Source organism: Zootoca vivipara, chromosome 10, assembly GCF_963506605.1.
Source record: "Zootoca vivipara chromosome 10, rZooViv1.1, whole genome shotgun sequence".
NCBI classification, from domain to species: domain Eukaryota; kingdom Metazoa; phylum Chordata; class Lepidosauria; order Squamata; family Lacertidae; genus Zootoca; species Zootoca vivipara.
This window is the reverse complement of record NC_083285.1, coordinates 7,546,160-7,562,136: the sequence shown is the minus strand read 5'-3', so window position 1 is coordinate 7,562,136 and position 15,977 is coordinate 7,546,160. Positions and strand designations below refer to the sequence as shown.

Below are 15,977 nucleotides of genomic sequence, written 5' to 3'. Positions count from 1 at the left end.
AGCAGTCAGATGTTTTGAAATATGTAATTCAGCAAACCCTTAAAATACAGCTCCTAGAACGCCTGCCAAAATAGAAAAATGTAAATTTCCCACCAGAAGGCAAGCCACACAAAAGAAGGCCTAATCCAGTGGTGGGGAACCTATGGCCCTGCAGATGTTGCTGGACTCCAGCTCCTATCTTCCCCAGCCATCATGGCCAATGGCCAAGGATGAATAGAGTTGGAGTTTAGCAACATCTGCAGGGCATAGCTGCCAAGTTATCCCTTTTTTAAAGGGATTTTCCCTTATGCTGAATAGGCTTCCTTGCGAGAAAAGGGAAAACTTGGCAGCTATGCTGCAGGGCCACATGTTCCCCATCCTTGGCTTAGTCCAGGCATGCCCAAACTTGACCCTCCAGCTCTTTTGGGACTACAGCTCCCATCATCCCTAGGCTAGCTAACAGGACCAGTGGTCAGGGATGATGGGAATTGTAGTCCCAAAACAGCTGGAGGGCCAAGTTTGGCCATGCCTGGCTTAGCCCTTCATGGTGGTAGAGGGACAGGGCCTCAGGAGCTAGCCTCCATGTTTACATGGAGTTGTAGAGGAGACAGCTCTTAAGATACTTAAGTCTTTTGACTGAATACCAAAACCTGTAGTTCAAGCTATATACCGTATGTCCTATGTTTTCATCCCACCCAAATAAATAAAACAGAAATAAATAAGACCAGTTCCTACACCCCAGTTTGAGTGGGAATGTTAGCTTGTGTGAATTGAGAACAATCACACAGTCAAGTGTCGGCCTTCAGCTAAACTGTAAAAGGGCATTTTCATTTACTTTCATGAATTGATAAGGCCATTTTGCCCTATGTATGTTGGTTAGTGAATCTAAATGAACAATGAGGATTTCATTTGTTTTCCAGCGTTTTTCATTTCTTCTGAGGCTAGTGAGATTCTCCATCCCATTACTCCCAAGCCTTTATGTCACTTTTTCAACAAAAATGGAGATGCATGGTTTGTATGTCTGTGTAGTAGGTGTCTGTGACTCATACCTTCAAATTTAGAACTAAAGGTTTAGGGAGTGGATAATGGGGCATTTGCAAATACTAGTCTGTTCTTTTCCATGCTACTTAGAAAATACCTCTTCATGCTTCAGTATTCATGTGTAAGAATTCATTGTTCCCAAACCTCCTTTCATTTCCCCCCCCACTCTGTTTTTATGATACCTTCCTTTCCTGCCCCATCTGCAAAATAGGTAAATCTAGTTTAATCACAACAACATTCATCTGTTTTTGTGATTAAAAATAACGAACAAATCACTGATTTTTAAAAATATTTGTTTTAACTATTTATAGTAACTTAAAAAAACCTTTTTATTCAATTTAGCAGTTGATTTCCTTGGATAACTTGTTGAGAAATGCTTACATATATATTCCATGTCCTAGTCTTACCCAGATTTGCTTTCCTTTTTGCCCAGGGGTTAATCTGCACTGCCCTGGGCACACTGCCTGAAAAATGTTAAGAATGAGAGAGCTTCCCTAAGAAATATTGGCTTACAGCCTGGTTTAGAGATATTGCTTTAGAGAGTATTAAAAGTAGGATCCCTTTCTGATCTAAAAGCTACCAACACAAAGCCTTTTCCTGACATGAGCAGTGTCTATTTATAGATAAATGAACAAACATATTTTTTCAGCTTATTCAATGAAGGCAAGTTTGTGTAATCATCTTAGCATTACATGAAATACAAATATGCAGCTGGATGTTCAATGAAATGAGATTTTTATTAACACTCCTCGCCCCAATTCCAAAGAGAAATATAATTAGTAACTCTCTTAGCATCCCACATGAGGCAAGCAGGCAGGTCTGTCTGCTGTGCTTCATGTTGATTTATCATCCTAACTAATTAATTTATACCTTGTCTCATCTCTGCAGTCAAGGTGGTATAAATATAGCAAAAACACATCACCAAATATTATGTGCTTGGATCTGCATGGGTATAGCTGGTTCTTTAGTGGCTGCTTTTAAGATGCGTTTCATCTCCAATCATTTAGTTACCAGTCATAGCTTGGAATGACATTGTGGTTTCCGTATGTGTTTTGGCAGTGGTGTCCCTTTCTTGTATAAATGCACTAGACCCTGGAACTGCTTTCAAAAGCAGCTCAGTGCTATGAGTTGTGATGTTATGCAGTAGCTGCTGCTACCCAAATTCTGACCAATACTTCCTGACCTTGCAGCTCAGCGAGATGAAGCACACCCTCAAATTCTCCCCTCATTTACATGAAATACACACACTTCTACCAGGCATAAAGAGTAGAGCTTTGTTTGCCTCGTCCATTGATTTATATTCCTGTGTAGTTTACTCCAGTAATTTAATATGGCAACCTCTGTATTTCTCTGGCTCATTTCAAAAATAAGGTTTGTAATTGTTAAAGCTCATCCCTTCCTGATAAGATGCATTGTGTTAAATTATTTTCTCCCCCAGTCTATGTAATTCCATTTGTGTCTTGTGCTGTTGACTGTTTGATTGTTAACAGGTTCTGAAGTAATTGAATTAGGTGAGCTATGATTACATGTGCAGCATTAATAGACCACATCTGTGCACAGCAGAGTCAAAACTCTGTCAGATGACCCTTGAGGTCCTGCAAAGGGAAAATAATACAATTGTTCTTCCTTTTTCTCCTTGGGTTGATAATCTGATTTCACTTATTTATTCTACTGCATGGTCCCCTTTAGACCTATACATTCTCCCTCTTGTTTTCTCTCCAGGCTGCTCATTAAATTCTGAAGAATTGCATATTGAGGCAGAAGTGCTCTTGGTGAAATTTATGCCACATGCACAATATTACATCTTTGTACTCCATATTAATGTTTCTGGGAGTAGATCTTTGCTCAAATCATTAATGTAAATTAGAACCCTAAGTTTGTCTTTCTCCCTGTAAGTGTGAATGGAATTGGTTGGGAGGGGGTGGAAATGCACCTGTATTATTTCATTGACTTTTTGACGAAGTAGGTAAAGAGCTTGAATGCTACTAATCAGCTGTTAGTAATCTTTTGGTTACCCATAGGGATCAGTATATTAAAACTGCATATAGTGTAGATCAGGCTTCCTCAACCTTGGCCCTCCAGATGTTTTTGACCTACAGCTTCCATGATCCCTAGCTAACAGGACCAGTGGTCAGAGATGATGGGAATTGCAGTCTCAAAACATCTGGAGGGCCGAGGTTGAGGAAGCCTGGTGTAGATTGTAGGTGGATTGCAATCTACAAACATTTATAAGGTTAATAACCTTTACCTATTGCACTTTTAAAATGTCCTTTCATCAATAACCTGCCTTGCTGTGGAGATGTAATTGTTTTCTTGCTAGAAGTCACCAAATGATGAGAGTGGTACGTGATTAGGCCATCATGTAATAACTGCACTTTTCTTTTTAATGGAATGCTGGAATCAAGCTTTCACACAGGACTTTTTCTAAGGCTGGGATTTCAGGGGGAAAGGAGAGATTTTGCCAGAACGATGATTACTCAATTTAGCAAATTTAACAAATACTTCAAAATATTTCAAAAGGAAGCCTGCTTGTTAGATACCATTAAAATATATATATATATATACTTGCAATTCCGGATCAACGAGAGGACAGTTGCTTTTCATAGAGTGTGCCCACAGCTCCCACTTTAGTTCAGTTTAATTAGCACATGATTTAGTTATTGCATGTTCTTTTGTTTCCTTGAGAACCAGGGAAATGTTTCATTTCTCTGTTTCTCAGGTGTTGGTGGTACACGTTAAATTAGCGGTGGGGAACCTCCTGTCCATGGGCCTGACCCAACCTGCCAGGCCTTTCCATCCAGCCCACCAGTATCCCATAACCACTTCCAGTTGCCGCATCTCCAGCTTCTCACTGCTGCCCACCCGTTTCTCCAGCCTCCACATTGCTGCCGCCTCCTCTCATTTCTTTTCTCTTTCTCGGCGCTGCATGTGAAAGTGGTGGACTGAGGGTAACGTTCATCGTGGAACACTGTTCTGGCAGTTTCAGGGCCTCGTGGCTCTTCCAGATTCTTCCTCTGTGCTTAGGAGATGCAGAAGCACTCAGCTGGGTGGCCCTCTGCTGTTCTCGCAGGTTTTTGGAGGCCGTTTTTGGTGCTCCAGAAACTCCTGGCGGTGCCTGGAGCGACCACAGCTGGCGGTAAACTCCTCTGCTTTTTAATGTTGATATGAGGAACCTCCTGCTCACATTTAAAGTGTGTGCGTGTTTAGTCCCTGAAAAGGTTTCTAAAGTAAATAATCGAGCTCATAGGGAAAGGAGGACCAGCTGAGGAATGTGTGGCAGAAGTTTGGGTCTCTTTGAACTCTGCAGTTCTGTTATTTTAACGGGAGATGAGGAAGTCTGTATGTGATACTTCTGCAGGAATGTGTGCCTGTGAAATCGACTGTAGCTCTTCTCCCTTTGAGCTTTGGCTCCATCAAGGCACTTGATGTGTGTTATTTCAGTGATCTCTTGAAAGAGGGCGTTCCCCCCCCCCCCCTGAAACCACTGCTGCTGCTTTTACATTTTGGTTTTAGTCACAGCAGCGTGATCATTAAAGCTTTTTGTCCCCAGCAAGAGATTCCAAAACGTGAGAACTGTGAAGAATTCCTAGAGAGGATTTTGTCAGACAGAGCCAACATTTTTCTTCAGGGTGGCTGCAAATACCGTATTGGCCTGAATATAAGCCTCACTCTCCCCCCCCCCCCCAAATTCTGACCATGAGAAGTTAAAGCGCGGCTTATATTTGCGATGTTACGGTATGCAGCCAGGAGCGCAGGGCAAACAGCTCCAGGAGCGGGGCAAAGCGGCACCTGCCCCATGTGTAGTCCCCGTCCTCTCCCCCCAAGGCCGGGAAGGGAGAGAGCTAGAAAGGGGAAAGTTTGCTGGCAATGCAGTGTGGCTCCCCCGCCCCCAGTATGGAGCGAGGAGCAGTGAGGAATGAAGCGGCTTATATTCGGGTATATTTTTCCTCCTCCCCCCCCCCTCTATTTTAAAGGTGCGGCTTATATTCAGGTACGGCTTATATTTAGATCAATACAGTAAAAAGATTAGCTATATTGCTCCTGAGTTTTTCAGGAATGAAGACTGTCAAGGAACCCAGTTGTGCTCTCAAGGACTGCAAAGCATCAATCCAATGATCTTTTCATTCAATAAGTTGCACTGAAATAAATGAGCATTTGCTGTGACGTGCAAAACAGCTCAGTTCAAATGTATGGCAGTGATCTTACTTACCAACATGAGAGAGAATGAACGTGAACTCCATTTTAAAAAATAGCCTGTAAGTCCGAGGATTACGGGAACCAGTCTTTATTTGGCAGCAAATGTTTTAGGATCAGGATGCCAGTTATTAAGTTACTGAGATAACAGTCTAACTGCTTTATTTGCCATTGAGAAAAGAATCCACATGTTCAGAAACGTCATTATAGAATGGAATGGCTGTAGGAGAGTTCTGAATCATCTCTTTCTTAGTAGGAACCAATGGGTCTATTGGAGTTCACCAATATCAGGGTTGTGTTGTAATGAAGACTGTCTTGTGAATTGGTCACTGTAATTTTTTTACTTTTAGGTGGTTGGGGCTATTGATTCTGCCTGTTCCGTTTGCATTTCCCCAAAGGCCTTAGGACCTGTTTACTTGGCGGATTGGCTTACACCATTTATCCCATCTCAGCTCCTTTTTGTGTGTGTATGTGGAACTATAACTTTTGCAAGTGCCTTATAGTGTTCATTCCCCATACACAAGGAATCAGTCTTTTAACTGTAAAGTTGGTGTGTCTTTTAATCTGCAATTTTAGTATATAATGTACATTTCACAGGTTTATTTTAATTATTTTAATTATATCTATTATATTAATTATTATATTATATTATATATTGATTATATTAATTATTATATTATATTATATTATATTATATTATATTATACATTGATTATATTGATTCTATATTATTATATTTAATTATATTTTGGGGTTTATAAACTTGCTTTTAACTTTGTTTTTTTATTGACAGTTTGAATGTATATTTTTATATCAAGGTTTTATTTGCAATTAAGTGGTACACAAATTCTGTACGTATGAATGAATGGTTAACATGCTGACAGTTTCTGCTTTCTGTGTCTCTCTCCATTCCCTGTCTAGAATCCTACCCAAGTAGGAACGGCTCTTCAGGTTTTCTATAACCTTGGCACTTTGAAAGTCACCGTCACTAATGTTGTGGATGGTTACTGCGTATCCTTGGAGGAGAACATCAGCAATGCCTTGGATATTAAGGTTTTGACTCAGCCCTCTCAGACAGTGGTCAGAGGTACTATGCCTTCTCCCCTCTGTATTAATGCAGTGCCTGGTAATTAGGCATTTTATTCCCATAAGCAGGATCTAATACAGTTCTTCATGTTCATATTAGTCTTCATCACACTTCACTGTTTGGTAAGCTGTTTCTTTTCTTTGGATGTGATAATACTGCGAGCTGCGAAGTGGGAAAGTCACATTGAGGTAAATGAATTGGCCCATTTCCAAGTCATTCTTAGCTCAAACGTGTTGTACTTAATATTGCAGCACGGTATTCTCCTTCGCTCCAGATTTCAAGTAATGTCAACAGCTGGTGCAGCATAGTAACTATAACAGCACAATGTTTACTCAGAAGTATGTCCCACAATTGAGAAACAGAGATTTATTTATTTTTAAGCACAGCATCGCTTTCAGCTAGCATTTTTAGCGCTTAGACTTGTGGCCCTCATCATAGCTAATATGACATTTGCTTTAGGTCTTGGAATTTCTCTCAGCCTGTGCTGAAAAGGCTTATAATTCTTCCACATTAAAACTAAAATACAATGGAAGGAGGCAATACCGTGTTTCTCCAAAAATAAGACACCGTCTTATATTTATTTTTCCTTAAAAACACACACACACACTATGGCTTATTTTCAGAGGATGTCTTATTTTTTCCTTCCTCCTCCTGCCGCGGGCGGCATTGCTGCTGCGCCTATCACTATGTCTTATTTTCGGGGTATGGCTTATATTCCTTGAATGCTTAAAAATCCTGCTATGGCTTATTTTATGACTACATCTTAAAATAGGGGAAACAGGGTAGCTCCTCTACCATTCTACACTACGGAGTTTGGAGCTCCTTTTGTAGAAGTGTTTAAATAACAGTGTAATATTGAATTTCTGTTGTACTTCTGAACATATCAAATATATAACTTTATTTATTCATGACACTTCTATATTGCATATCAGCCAGATCCTCTGGGTGGTTTATGAACCTCAAAATTAAATAAAATCCAAAATAATAAAAAATGCACTGAGATATGGACACACTTCAGAAATGGTTACCTTTAGTTAACACACATTGGAAAAACGTGGCGATTTAGCTGTTCACTGTGTGCTGGCAGAGATTTATTGAGGCCTCCATGTCTGAAGAAGGAGCTGTTACTTACATTGGCCACATTTGTATTCCGCTGTTGCCCCAAGTAGCTCAGGGTGGTATATATGAGTTGCCCTGTTTTGTCCTAGCAACATCCTCATGAGGTCCAAAGACCGTTAACTTGCCCAGGGCCATCCAGTGAGTTCATGGCTCACTGGAGATCTGAGCCCCAAACTCCTCGGTATAAATCCAACACTTTTATGCAATCATAGAGTTGGGAGTTTAGTCCAGAACCTGTGGCCCTCCAGATGTCATTGAACTCCAACTCTCAGCATCGCTAGCCATCAGGGAATGATGGGAGCTGGTGTTCAGCAGTGTTGGAGGCTCACAGGCTGCCCACTTCTGCTCTAGCACCATACCTCATTCTTTCCATTTCTCTACCAGTTCCAGTTCGTCCCTTCTTGTGCATCCAGATACTGTATTTTAAATCCTAATTGTAGCAATTCCCCTAGTTGAGTTGTTGTCGTTTAAGTTTTTGAGACAGGTTGTTCTTAAAACAGGTGGTCCTGGAAGAGCATCTATGCCAACACCAGGAAACATGGCGGCCTTTAGAGCAGCTCTGTGGACCAATATGGAAAAGCTGATGGATCAAATCTGTGCAGCTTGTGGGCAGGTATTTGGCTATTTAAACATCCTCTTCTGGCGTGGCACGGTTTGGAGGGCACTGTGAAATGCAGAAGCGAGTTGGGCTGAAAGTGACATCTTTCCTTTTCAGGTGCAGCATCTGCGGAAAGTACTGTCCATGAAAAGAGATCCAGTTACACAGGTGTGCTTCATTGAAGAATTAGCAAAGGTAACGCTTCTCTCCTGGCCCCTTCCCCTGCACCACATCTCTTCCTTCTAACTAAGTGCATTCTTGCAAGGGTAACTTGCCTTTTTTAATTATGTCAGCAGAAAGGGAGTGTTAGCTTTTTGGTATTTCAGTGGGTAATGAAATCGTGGTGACACACAGGCTAGCCTGAAGAGTGTGCATTGATGGATGGTTCAAGATCTATAGCAAGCATAGGCAAACTCGGCCCTCCAGATGTTTTGGGACTACAATTGCCATCATTCCTGACCACTGGTCCTGTTAGCTAGGGATGATGGGAGTTGTAGCCCCAAAACATCTGGAGGGCCAAGTTTGCCTGTGCCTGATCTATAGTCTCTTGGGCACAGACACAAGGCTAGCGTGTATGTGTACCTGGCAGGCAAGCAGAACTTAACCATTTGATGTTTTGTGGGACTGGTGTCTGGTTTAAACCAGGACCTCTGTTGCTTCGTGTGCAGTGCTAGCCTGCCAGTGCAGGGGTGGCCTGGTCTATGAATCCCTTGTGTGCAGTTGTAGATGAAGTGGCCCATTTTCAGCAAAGCACCAGGAATATCTTGCTTGCTTGTTCTCCTTGCCTTGGATGCAAACTAGTGTAATGTTGCTCTGAACTTTCGGGGGAGGGGAGGAACCATCTGCAAAAAAGCCCCATCCCTCCTGAAGATGGGGAACTCTGTGGGATGGCTTTTTAGGGAGTGCAAGAGACTGAAGTATGGGAGGAATTGATAACCCCATGAGAGATGTGCATAAACAATGACCCATCCTCACATAACATCTTTTAGGCCCAATCCCTTGGGATGACTGCTTTTTTGTCATATTTGAAAGAATGATAAAATATTAATGATCACTATTATATTTCCCCGTAATACTGTATGCATTGGCTAATTAATCTTATGTATTAGTAAGATAACATGTCTTTGTATGGTTTGTCGCGTGATCCAGCCATCTGCTTCTCTCCTTTTTGGCAATTCTGTCTTTGATAAACAATCCACGGCTGTCCTTTGCCTACAGTAGCTCCCCTCTGAATACCTTTTCTTATCCATTCACTTGTATTGTGCTGTATTCTTATTTAGACAAATTTGATGAATGATCTTCCCAAGGGCCAATAACAGTGCTAGCCGATCAATTCATCTGTCATAATTTGTGAAGGAGAGCCCCTTCCTCTCTTCATGTTCAAGTTCAAATTTTATGCAAAGGGAAAGAGAAAATGTTCCAATTCCATGTGTTGGACTATAAATTCCAACAGATTCAATTTTTTTAATGGAGAGAAGAGACCATTTGTGCAAATAGTTTGCAATATGAATATTAAATGGAGAAACAAAAACTTGTTTCTTGTGGCTGCATGCTCTTTGCAGTTTCTCTTATGAATCAACTTAAAAGAAAAACCCTAGGAAACATACCCTATTTATACGAGAAGCTTCTCACAACTACATGGTTTTTGTTAGGAGTTAGAACCTGCCCTTCCCAAGGCATTGGGCTGAGTAATAGTAATTTATCTTACACACTGATGCCAGGAAACTGTAGGCCAGGGACCTGCCTTGGGTAAACTAGTGGGAAGCATGATCAAGGGTAGAATTGCAAGGCAGAGGGAAGCATAAGCCTTGCCCTGCGAGAATTAGCATTGCTTCTGCAAAGGACTCTTGTGCCCTACTCATTTTCTGGAGTTCTGGGAGATGCACCCCAAAAATGTCTTTTGTGTTTGACATTGTAAGTTTCTTTTTGGCTCATAGAGGAAGAAGTTGCATAGCTCAGTGGCACATGTTCATTCTTCCTCTGTGAGATGGTCTCATCCTAGATCTCTTTGGCTTCTCACTACGGTACGCAGCCGTCTAGAGTATACTCAAATTACCTATGTGTGAAAATCTAAGTGATGACGAATAGGGTTGGGTTTTTTCATGACTTGTCACTATGAACACCGTATTTCTAAAAATATTATTTGCTCGGTTTGGTTGTATGTCCAAAGATGTGTCTTTGGGACCAGAAGATGGGTGGGTGATTTAATAGTCTGATACACCCTTTTTGAAAGTTTCCCTAACCCTCCTTTTGATGGCTTGGAGGGAGATGTCCTTAAAAATCCCTGCACTTCCCTAGCAGACATTGTACTAGAGAGGACCACTGTAAATCCTAGTTTAAGTAATTGAACAATATTTTGTTTTATTGTGAATTCATGCTCATGTGGAACGCAGAGTGTATAATACTAGAGAAGAGAACTCAAGAGAAAAAAGAATGTTGATCAGACATGTTTAGCATTTGTATGTCTATTTCAATACCATAATTTGGCATTTATTTGGCTGAGGGGAGGGTCTTTAGCCCATTGTATTCTGTCTCAGTACTTATTTCTCTGAACTTCTAAGGGAATGAAGTTTTATTTGAACCCCAAACCAAATGTGCACTGGCCTTAACATTCATAGATGGCATTGGTATTATGTGCCGAAAACCTGCCTTTTGCTGCTACTAGTGAAATAAGGCTATCATGTATTTTTTTAAAGTCCCCTAGTTATCTAACATATTGTCACAAGCTGCCATGTAGGACTTTTGGAACTGCCTAAAAAGCCGCTAAAATCTAGATTTGCATGCATACCCTCAGTGTCTGTTGAGCAATAGGGACAGCCAGATGGGAGCGCAGGATCTGTTGAGTCTGCTGCCAGTAGTTAAAAATAAGCTGATAAATCATGGAAATTCTAATACTCATTTAAAAAGCCAAAGCAATTTCACATATGATACTATCCGTTTCCACTCTGCGTAAAGTGTCTGGGAGAGGAGAGAAGGTTGGATTTTTGTGTGTCCACATTAGAAAGTTGATCTAACAACAAAACACATTGGAACTTGTCCATTTTTAAAGGGCCGTATGCCCATTCTCGCAGGAGATGGTAACATAAACCCTGCATTTTACATTCTGTTTCCTAATTACTGGTGGTGAGGTCAACTCTAGCATTACATCTATCTTCCTCGACAGCTGCGATTCCACTTCAGATGCCCATCTGTCTCCTTGGAGACTCTGCAGTGCAAGTAAATGGCCGTAGCTCCACCCACATTGGTCACTGGCCACACCCACTTCTGCCTCTGATCCTTCCCAGCACTGTCATGTGCTCACCAGAACGTTGCCAAGGAGCAGGCGGGAAAGTGTTCCCCATCCCTGATTTAGACACTATTGCCGTATAAAAATAATACCCCCCTGGAGTCATCTGTACGCAGATTAAAAAGCAAAGACTCACACCTGACTTTTTCATTTTAGTTTGAAAAGCAATATTTAAAAATAATGTAAACTGTGTTCTCCCTGGTGCCTACCTAAAGAGCTTACCTTTTAAATGTTATTTTGCCACTGGAAAGCACTGGATATAATGAAATGTAGCCTGCAGTGAAACAAAACACAAGCCCCTCTTCAAAACTGTGGTGGTTTTAATTGATTGTGTGACCACCACACTATATATCATATACACAATAGCATAAATATACAGGCATTATATATATATATATATATATATATATATATATATATATATATATATATATAATCTGATTCAAAACACCACAAATAGAAATAAAGGGTGGGTTGAGGTGATTGGGAACTTCACTGTTCCTCTGCTGATTTTTTTTTTTTTTTACTACTGCAAATGATATCTTTTGCTCGGAGTCTCACATTTGGCAGTCACGTTGCTATAGAAATAGTACGGATCTTCCTTAGTTCAGCCCCATGAGGCCTGCAAGACAGAATTGTTAAATCTTTTGCAGTCCTGTGTTATGGCTTACAAATATTTATGGGGTAACTTGCAAGGTCTTTTGTCTTCAATATGCTTTTTCCAAACCTGCTTTTGGGGCCTCTGATTAGAAAAACCCTGTCCACATTAGAATTCAGAGCTTTGTTTTGGGACCCTGTAGCAGATGAACTGCACAGTAATATTCTCTGTATAGCTTTACACTTCAAAGTGGCTTGAGAATAAATGTTTTTCACTGTTTTAATCAAACTACTCCTGGAGGCTGTGTTATGTGCTGTATAAAAAGAAGGACTGAAATCAGTGTGTCATAGTAAGGGTTGGTATTTTTCATATATAAATAACACTGTTGAGCACATGCAAGTAGTCATCTAATAATGCACAGGTGGAACGTCATTTTAATTTTACATTTTAAACCTTGCCCAGGATGTAATGGTAGCTGTTGGTTATCTGTATTTATTGATCTGTCATAATGCTCACCAGAGGGTCTATTTATCAAGCATGCTCTCCACGACAATCATGACCCAAGTAGTCACTTGGGACAAAATGGAAGTACTTATCCCAAGGAATTTTTTTTCTACCCAGTGCTAAGTAACCTGAGTTTTGCTGCTTCTGTTTATGGAGAGGACGACGACCAAGATGATCAAGGGGGATAGGAAGCCAAGCCTTATGAGGAATGGTTGAGAGAATTGGATATGTTTAGCCTGAAAAACAGGAAATTGGGGGGAAGATAAGATGGCCATCTACAAATATCTAAAGCAGAGCTTTCCAAACTTTTCATGTTGGCTACACACTTTTTAGACATGCGTCATTTTGTGACATAGTAATTCAGTTTTACTAGCAAACCGGAGGTCAAACTAACCCCTTTCCAGCCCCGGGAGGAGTGTGGAGAGTGTTTGCATGACACACCTACACACTGCAGCCGACACACTAACGTCACGACACATAGTTAGGAAAGCTCTGATCTAAAGAAGCTACCACATGGAAGATAGATCGAGCTTGTTCCCTCCTGCTCCAGAGGATAGAACCTTAAGCAATGGATTGAAGTTACAAGAAAGGAGATTCCGACATAACATCAGGAAGATCTTTCTGACAGTTAGAGCTGTTTGGCAGTAGAACAGACTCCCACGGAGAGGTGGTGAACTCTCCTTCCTTGTAGGTTTTTAAGCAGTGGTTGGATAGCCATCTGTCATGCATGAGCTAGTTGAGATTTCTGCATTTGCAGGGGTTGGACTTGATAACGATTAAGTCCCTCGCAACTCTACAACCATAGCTGCCAAGTCTCTCGTTTTCCCCGGGAAACCCCCGTTTTTAAAGCCGTTTCCCGTTGTCATCCCGAATGGTGAAATATCCCGTAATTCCCCCGGATTTCTTCCGGTGCTGTGGTGTGGTGTGGTGCTGCACTGCACTGCGGTCCTGCTTCCCGTCAACCAACTGTACCTCTTCCGCCTCCTCAGCTCTGTGCCCGCCCCTTGTGATTGGCCGCTTTGGCTGAGTCTCCCTCGGCAATTGGTAGCCGGCATGCTAAGGAGGGTTTGGCAAGGGGCCCATCGAATCCAGCATGGTGGTCTCCCAGTGGCCAACCAGTTGCACCCCCAGTAAGAAGCCTGCAAGGAGCACGGAAGAGGGACACCCAGCAAGTGCTATTCTAATGCATTTCCTGCCTCTGGCAGTGGAGGAAGACATGCGAGGGCTTTTTAGAAATAGGACCCAGGAGGCTGCCTTGCACTGACTCAGCCCACGAGTCCATCTGGCGCAGGATCTCACAGCCCCTCTCCCCAGTTTCAGAGAGGGGGCATTCCCAGACCCTCCCTGGAGATGTGGGGGTTGAACCTGGGGTCCTCCCCTGGCAACCCCCCTCCGCCCTCCCTCCCTCCCAGGATAGGACAGGAAGACCTGCCAGGGCGAGGGAGGTCGTGATTCCCAGTGTGGAGCTTCAATCACTTTCTCTTTCCCTCGCCAGCCTCGCTCCCAAACTTGCGCCTCGAAGTCTGCCCGGCGACCGATACCGCCATCTGCGCGCAGATTTCTGATTGGTGGGATACTATCCCGGCTCCCGCTCCTGATGGTTCCCTCTTCTAATCTAACCCTCAGCTGCTCTTAAAAACTCAGGAGACCAGCCTGGGGGTGGGAGCTGGAGTCGAGTGTAGAGCTGACTTCATTGCGGGGGTAATGTCTGAAAAGGGGGTCCCCAGTCTGTGCGCTGTGTAATAAAGTTAGTGGGGCTGTCTCAGTATGCACTAGAAGCGGCGGTGAGTTGGTCTGATCTCTATGGAGGTGACGGAGGAAAGCGCTCGGTGGCTGCTGTGGTGACTCAGAGGCCCGTCCTGCCATTTACGCTCTCCCCCCTCCCTACCCAAGCCCCGATCCCCAGCTCCCCATCCCTTCTCTCGCCTCTCCCCAGCCCTCGCCGCCGCTGGTCCTCGCTGACAAGACTCTAGGGAAGGTGAGGGGATCTCTGTCATCGGTTAAGGTGACGGGTTACGGGCGGGCAGCGGCAGAAGTTGCTTCTACGCATGTCTGGACATGCGTAGAAGCGACTTCCAGTGCCGACGCTGCTGATCCTGTATTTTTCTAACCGGGACTTGGCAGCTATGTCAACAACCCTCCCAACTCTATGATTCTATTTGAATTCCCAGTAGTAAATTTTCACCATTGGCTGGAGGGAGTTAAAAAAGCTGGAAGGCTTTTGATTTTTCTCCTGTTTGGAAGCTACTTGTAGTGTTCAAGTCTCCTTACTTTGCAGCTGGTTCTCTTCCTTCCCCATCCCCTCAAGGGGGGGGGCAGTCGTATCTTGCTTCTGCAATTTAAACTCTTCCTGCTCTTATTGAGAAAGCTCTCCAGACTCAGTAAGCAACGAGATTGTCTGGTGAGCCCTTTTCACACCACTGATGTAATTTTTCCCAGGAAGGGAATCCATCTTTGTCATTTGCAGCAGAAACAGCAGCAGAGTCTTGTGACACCTTAAAAGAATTAACACATCTATTATGGCATAAGCTTTGGTGGGCCACAATCTGCTTCATCAGGTGGTTTGCCTCTTTTCTACCCTACCTGAGAAAGGGGGGGGTGGCATTCCACACTTAACCTGATCATATGGACTATCCCACCTGCTTAAGGGATGGATCCCAAAAGGTGATGTATTAGACAAATAAGTTCTGGAGGATTCCTGCTTTGTTGCAGATGGGTAGTACAAGAAGCAACTTTCTATAACTAAAGAAGGGGGACCACTGTGAATATCTGCGTTATCAATCCACGTTGCTTAGTGTTCCAGTAGACTAGCGATAGGTACCACCCACCTATTTGAAGAGGACTGAGAGAGAGAAATTCACTAGTAATATTAGGTTTTCCTTTCAAATATAGATTACCGGTAATTGCAAAAGACAGACAGCAAGCTTGTGATTTTCCTAAATGAGCAGATAAATATGTTTTGTCTAAAAATAGGATACTTGTTCTGTCTTAATGTTGAAGAAATAATTTGAAATGAGACTTTTAGATTGCAGCTGTAATGTCATTGCTTGTTATTACAGATGACACAGTATGCCAGGTTTTTGGCTGGTTCTGAGGAATTCATTGATTCTTTGGTAGTAATTGACTGGAACACTCAGTTATAGTTTAGAGCAGTGGCATCAGGATAGATTAATGTGAACAAGGAGGTTCACATTTCTGTCACTACCAGCCCTTTTTGCCTTCAGGAATAATCTTATAATCCTGTGACTAGGCAGCAGTACGCTAAATTTGGAGCCTGTATTGTTGGTGTGAACATCTGCAGAGGCATGTGATACAATGCATGCAGCAGATGTAGTGCTTCTGGTTTACTTGGAACCTCCAGCTGGAAATTTATTGGGCAAAACCGTCAACATTGCATAATGTTACATAATGCAGAAACACGTAACTTTGATCCCTTGTTCCTATGGCTTTCATTTGTTCTGTGATTCATCAGAATAGAGAGAATTTTAGTTAGTCTCACAAGTGAGTATTTGTCAGTGGATTAGGAACCTCTCTATAATTGCCACACATTGCATATCTGTAGTTATTTAAG

The 15,977-nt window shown here is 42.4% G+C and overlaps 1 protein-coding gene across 2 annotated transcripts in view; it reads left to right on the top strand.

Moving 5' to 3' along the window:
- Positions 1-15,977, top strand: part of COG5 (component of oligomeric golgi complex 5) — a 149,247-nt gene that overhangs the window by 85,341 nt on the left and 47,929 nt on the right. For both annotated transcript variants that reach the window (XM_035127862.2, XM_035127863.2), the window contains exons 8-10: positions 6,136-6,301; positions 7,921-8,033; positions 8,136-8,213. In XM_035127862.2, the coding sequence (XP_034983753.2) occupies positions 6,136-6,301; positions 7,921-8,033; positions 8,136-8,213 (357 nt within the window). The remainder of the gene's footprint in view (positions 1-6,135; positions 6,302-7,920; positions 8,034-8,135; positions 8,214-15,977) is intronic.